This window comes from Oryza sativa, chromosome 1 (genome assembly GCF_034140825.1).
Source record: "Oryza sativa Japonica Group chromosome 1, ASM3414082v1".
Taxonomy (NCBI): domain Eukaryota; kingdom Viridiplantae; phylum Streptophyta; class Magnoliopsida; order Poales; family Poaceae; genus Oryza; species Oryza sativa.
The window spans coordinates 17,625,932-17,632,417 of record NC_089035.1 but is presented as its reverse complement, the minus strand read 5'-3'; the positions used below and the strand labels follow the sequence as shown (position 1 = coordinate 17,632,417).

At 39.2% G+C, this 6,486-nt stretch overlaps 1 protein-coding gene across 1 annotated transcript; it reads left to right on the top strand.

Annotated features, from left to right (window-relative positions):
- Nucleotides 1-2,202: 2,202 nt before the first annotated feature.
- Nucleotides 2,203-5,905, top strand: LOC4324538 (uncharacterized). Its single transcript, XM_015781320.3, has 4 exons — nucleotides 2,203-2,644; nucleotides 3,337-3,781; nucleotides 4,013-4,128; nucleotides 5,252-5,905. Exons 1-4 carry the CDS (start codon nucleotides 2,305-2,307, stop codon nucleotides 5,686-5,688), a joined length of 1,338 nt encoding a protein of 445 aa, XP_015636806.2. The 5' UTR covers nucleotides 2,203-2,304; the 3' UTR covers nucleotides 5,689-5,905.
- Nucleotides 5,906-6,486: the final 581 nt, after the last annotated feature.

Here is a 6,486-nt window from a genome sequence, read left to right as displayed (position 1 = left end):
ACTAATAATAAGATGCTCGATATAAGAGAGGAACACAACAGAGTGTAGTATGCAGCAGATAGATCGAACATATCATTAACTTTAAATCTTATTATCAGAAAGGATACAACCTAATTTTCATAATTATTAGGCATCACCATGAATTCCCACGCATAGGGGAAAATTCACTAATTGATAAAAATAAATAAATGCATCAGGAAAACATTAGTCAATCAAATAAGTAGATTTAATAAAGGAAAAAAACACCCATATTTTGTGCAGTTGCAAGTAATTGCTTAGGTTAGAAATTTAGAAGCAATACCTTTCAGAATCTTGGTCCAAGGGGAGATCATGATCAAGAGAATATTCATAATCACGGTGTTATCTTCTTTTGCTTCTATCACGGTGCTCCCTGTCACGATCATGGTCCCTATCACTATCACCATTTTTAACAAACCATGAGAACATTATTTCAGCAGCACGGAAGGTAATAGACCGCTAATTTTGCAAACATGCAAGGAAAGGGATCAATAAATATAATGAGAACCAGGGAGTATACGTTTTGGCCCCAAGGTTTGCACAGAAGAAAAATACCAGCATTTGTCCACAAAAACATTTCAAGCGACGCAAATCTAGAGAATATATTTACCAGCCTAACGATGAGATCCTCAGCTAACATACCAACATATAAGCTACTGCTCAATGAGCAAGTAGTGTGTAAAGTGTGGCCTATTGGTAAATAAAACAACTGGTTTGAAATTTCCAACTTAGATTATTGACATCCTTAGTGCACCACACATCACACTAAGTACGAGCATTGATATGTTAAAAGCATGGAAATAATTACTTTAACTCGTCAGAATTGATAATAAAACACGTTCTTCATCCCTCTAGCACGAGGGGGAGGGGGAGGCGGAGGCGGCATGAGGCGGCGGCGGCGGGAGCTGGAGAGGGAGAGGAGAAGACGAGAGGGAGGAGAGAGTGTGAGCGGCGGCGGCGGCTAGGATTATGGTGGGTGGGTTAGGGCGTCGTTTGCTAGAAACCCCCTCGGCTTCCACGTTTTAGAGCGCGGTCCTAATTCGTGAATTTTCTCTCCTTCGCATGCAATATCTAACTTATGTAAGGGCCTATTCGTGAATTGACACCTCAGAGGAACTTTTCACTGGGTACTCGATTGAATTACACACAAACCGAAGGGCTTTTCTGCAAAAGTAAAATCCAACGTGGCACGCCCCAGCGTGCGAACCTTTATAGGCTTCCTAATGTTTTACATGTTTATTCTTATCATATCCCTACTCTATGTTTTTTCTTAGAGAAATCCATGAAACACCATCGATAAACATACGAATCCAAGAAATGTCATCATACAAACGCACCATTTCATTTAGATTTTCGTTAGCAGCCCTCCGTTAAGTGCTATAAAAAATTATTTTACCCATAGGAATTGCTAAAAGGCAATTAAAATTTTTGCTCTTTCCATAAGCTTACACTAATTTGTAGGTTGTTCTTTATACTAAATTATTATTTATAAGTTGACTAAAAAAGAAAAAATTTAATGAGCTTTTAACAATTCGTAGGGTAAAATGGTCTTTTGATAGTACTTAATGGAGGGCTACTAATTAATGGAAACATAACAACGATAAAATTTTGGAAATAAGATGATTATATAGTAGCATTTATAGGAAGTTGGGTTCATCAATGGTTTTTTTAACATTGGGATGCTTGTCCATTGTTTTTTTCTTTTTGGATTTTCTCCTTTTCTTATTACTAGAAAAATGCCCTTGCGTTGCAACGGGTGAAGATTATTGTTGTGCGGGTTAACTAAGGTGAAATTTACTGTAGGAATTCGCTTGAATATTCCTTTTATAAAATCATGAGCTGTAATTAGGGTTCCGATCATCTCAAGTTAGCATGCAAGTTAGCTAAGATAAAATTCTTTTTATACGACTCATTCTGTATTTCTGAAAACGAACCAAATTAAAAACCGACTCAAAAACGGATCTGTACTTTCAAAAACGAATGAACTTAAAAAACGATTCAAACACGGATGACGTATCAAAACTATCGGCAAAAACATCTTCAATTTTTATAATACTATAATAGTAGAGATCATGTTTATCATTCACGCGTTAAAAAAGCTACTGGAACATTTGCGTGGCCCGTGCAAGCAAGATCCTCCCCATGTTGACATCTTCCCTAACACGCCCCCCACCCCCTCCCTTCGTGTGGAACGGTCGGTCCCTCGATCTCTCTCCAAATACCACCGGTCTACCACCGCCGCCACTTTCTACTACTCCGATCTCTCTCTGCTCCCGTCCCGCCTCCATGCACGACACCGGTCTCTCAGCCCGCGCCGCCGGCGCCTCCTCCTCCTCCTCTCCCTACGCTGGCGCATCCTCCGCCACCTCCGTCGGCGACGACGACGACGAGTCCAAGATCCGAAAGGCGAACCCCGCGTTCGTGGCCGCCGCCTACGCCCGCCTCCACTCTTCCCACCGAGCCGCTGCCTCCTTCCTCCTCCTCCTCGCCGTCGCCGCCACCGCCTTCCTCATCGGCCGCGCCCGCCCCCGCGCCGACTGCCCGCCGCCGCGGCTCGACGCGCGCTTTCTCGCTCTCCCGGACGCGGCCGCGGCCTCCGACTTCGGCGCCCTCGGGGTACCCTGGTGTAAGCCCTCACGCCGCTGTTGATTCTTGTGAGATAGATCCGGACATCCGGTTCTTTTCTGCGAAGTAATCACCCTTTCGCAACTAATCTCCTCCCTGTTTGAAAATGATTCTGCTCATGCAGATATTCCTCATCGTTAGTGTCTTAGACACCTAACACCATAGGTTGTAGGCTAGCTTTATGTGAGCGCAATGCATATTCACCTGAAATCTTGAATTGTATTTGACAGAATAGCTTGATAGCTTGTTCGATGAGTGATGACCACATTATATGTGCAAATTTATTATAGTTATTTGCTCCTAACTGATCTCTGTTGGTTTATACTTGTTCAGATTTGTTCCTCGGTCATTGTTCCACTGCTGCTAGATACGAATGAGAACATGGCCATGGCAATCTATTATTCTGTTTCTTGAACAATGACTGCTGCTAGATAGGAGTGCGAACATTGCGGTGGCAATCTATTATTCTGTTTCTTGAAGTCCTGTAACAATTGACCATCTTAGTTGCCACCAGTGTACTTATATTTATGTTTGTAGCTGTTGGTAGACATGATTATGTTTCTCTACGTAGTGCTGAGTTTTTCTTGGGGTATATTTTGTTATTATTTCACAAGAACCTCTATACTGGGGTAATTTGTTTGAAATATCACTTTTGACTGTATGGAATATCATTGTCCTTTTTCTTCACTAAAGGCAGATCAAAAACTGGAAAGATAGTGGAGTGGACTTCAAAGGATCTACTTCGTGGACTGGAAGAATTTGTACCAATATATGAAACACGACCTATCAAGAACAACATGTATGGAATGGGCTTTGACCACAGTTTTGGCCTTTGGTTTGTGGCTCGCTGGCTTAAGCCAGATCTGATGATTGAGAGTGGTGCATTCAAGGGGCACTCTACATGGGTTTTGCGTCAGGCCATGCCAAATACTAAGATTATATCACTCTCACCCAGACACCCTGAGAAATATCTGAAGAAGGGGCCTGCATATGTTGATGGGAACTGCACTTATCTTGCTGGGAAGGATTTTATTGACTTCGGAAGTGTTGATTGGGGGAAGCTATTGAGGAATCATGGCATTTCTGATCTCAGCAGAGTGCTTGTTTTCTTTGATGATCACCAAAGTGAGTTGAAGAGGTAAAGTCTTTCTGTAGATCATCATTGTTCAACCTTTCTCTTGAACTGTGGACAAACTATTTTCTGTTGGGTATTGCCATATTTGTAGTGTTTTTGTATTGAACTGTTCTTATGATCAAATTCTTAACTGTCAGCATGACACATGCTAAGCATTCACTCTAATAAATAGTGCACTCTTATCTCTAAGTTTTCGAAACTTAAATTTATTTTGATGTGTCTTGTTTTATGTAGGTTAAAACAGGCTTCAATAGTTGGATTCCGACATATCATATTTGAGGACAATTATGACACTGGTACAGGCGATCATTACTCCTTAAGACAGATCTGCGATCAGGAACACATCAGAGGTGTGTCACCTTGTCCTTGGATTCTAAGTTTTCAATAATCAAGATACATCAGATGTTGCATATAGATGTTGAGCCAGCTGTGTCACATTACTTTGGAGTAGTTCCATTAGCTTGTCTTCCTAGTATAAGTGCAGTTAGGTTTGTTTATCTTCTGAAGTAGAAGGCATTATAATATGAGGTGATGTCTTCTGTTACCATAAGACATTCTTGAATGGTTAACGTTCTTAATGTGACACAGTTTTCCTTTTTCAATGTTCTCCTTATTTTCTTTATATTTCTTCTGCAATCTCTTGTACTGACTTCCTTAAAAAGTAAATTTTGGGCATATTGAGATTATTTTATTTCTTTCTAATCATGCGATTATGAATTCTGGGTGTTATTATCATGTTTTTGTTTGTGCTTTTTTTTGTTGTATTTCTAAGATATAAGATAACCTTACATTTTTTGTTATTATCATGATCTAAACACTATGTCTACCAAGGTTTCCAATATGTTACTAAGAACTTTTCTGTTCTTTTTTAACTCGACATGTCCAAACATGTGCAGATTTTCTTCCAAATACAATTATTGTCGAAATTTATGTTTTTTCTCAGCTTAATATTTTACTCCGATGGAGCATACTAGACCAACTAGAAATGATATGTTATATATCCTATAATTGTTTGTATGCAACTATAATCTGCTGGCAGCTTGACATATATTTGTTTACTTATGTTGGGTTTTAGGAAAGAAACATTTATGACTACAATTCAATAAACTGATATGAGGAACTTGAAGCTCTTAACTTGTGATGTCTTGGTAATGATACCGATTACCACAACTTCATTAATTTGTTCATCAGGCATCATGTTTCATTTTCTGAACCCATTTAATATCAATGTATACCAGAAGTTTAGTCGGTGATATTCCAGATTGCAGTTTTTTTTTAAAGATATGCTAATCAGTGGGTCTCCTTCATTTTTCCTATAATGCTATCTTGTTCCATTTTCCTCTATTAACACTACATTGCAACACCATATTCTTCAGCTGGATTATAATCTTCCTTTTTGAAATTCCTCAATAAAACTGAAAAAGGCAGCCCTCCACACTGAAAAACTAATTTTCATGTATTTTTTCTACCCAGGTGGTGGACATAGCTGCTTTTGGGATAGTGACGAAGCAAGATTAAGGTCGAGACGAAAGAGTTTTTGGGAGAAAGCTGTGGAAACAGATGAGCTTTGTGGAAAGGATGATGCATGGTGGGGAGTTAGAGGTTATATGCGTGACAATTTCAACCATAGCAACAAAGCCATCTCATACAAAGAGCATTTCCAGAACAGCAGACTTGTTGAATCCGTGTTGGATTTGTATTGGGAGCTACCTCCAGTTGCTGGTCCATCCTTAACCCACCAAACAAGATATGACCCAGCCCGTGCATCTGATCCTATCATCGAAGATGGTCGTTTTGGCATGTTTCAACGAATTGGTCTAGCGAGATTGGATGCCTCAGTTTTCAATGGCTACACTCAGATGTCATATGTTCAGATATCAGGCTCAATGTTGAGCAGAGAGGATGCTTAAAGATTTTATTCCGTAGGGTTAATTTTTCTTCTGATACTGACTAAACAGGTTGACAGGCTTTTTCTATAATGTCGCAGGTTGGCATACACACGACTATATTCTCGTAGTACAGCTTGTGTGACTATGCAAATGTTATCAAACCAATGATGAGCCTTGCTATTCTGAGGCATATCAGCAACTCACTGGATTGGATTTGAGTGCATTCCATTACAACTAATGTGACAGCCTTTTCTTTTTTACTATTAATCTAGACAAACCATCCTTACCCACATATGTATTGAAGAACATGTATGAATCACAGCTTTTTTTTTAAAAAAGAAAAGAAGTAACTATAACAATTTCTGTTTTGAACATATACTATAAAAAATCAGTAATCAGCAGTAGGCCAGGTTTTATTTATACTAGTTCCGAAATGTAGTACCTGAATAAACGAACTATGGTCTGCAGTAGTACGGTTCTTCAAAGGAAAAGGTCCAATTTGACTCTTAAATATATATTAGATCTTATTCGTAATCCTTAACTGTAAAATTGGACACGATGACTCTCTTAGAGCATCACCAAGTGATACCCAAAAATCAATTTCCAAAATTTTGTTTTTGGTTTTCTACATAGAATTTGAGATGTAAAAATATTTTTTTGGTTTTCTAAACAGAATTTGAGATGTATCTCTCCAAGAGAACGTCTAAAATAGACTTCCTAAAATTAAAAAAATGGGTTCTTTGTAAAACTAACAACAGAAATCGGTCTTTCAAGTCCTCCCAAGGTGATCGCGATTGCACGCTCCCCTTCCTGACGCCG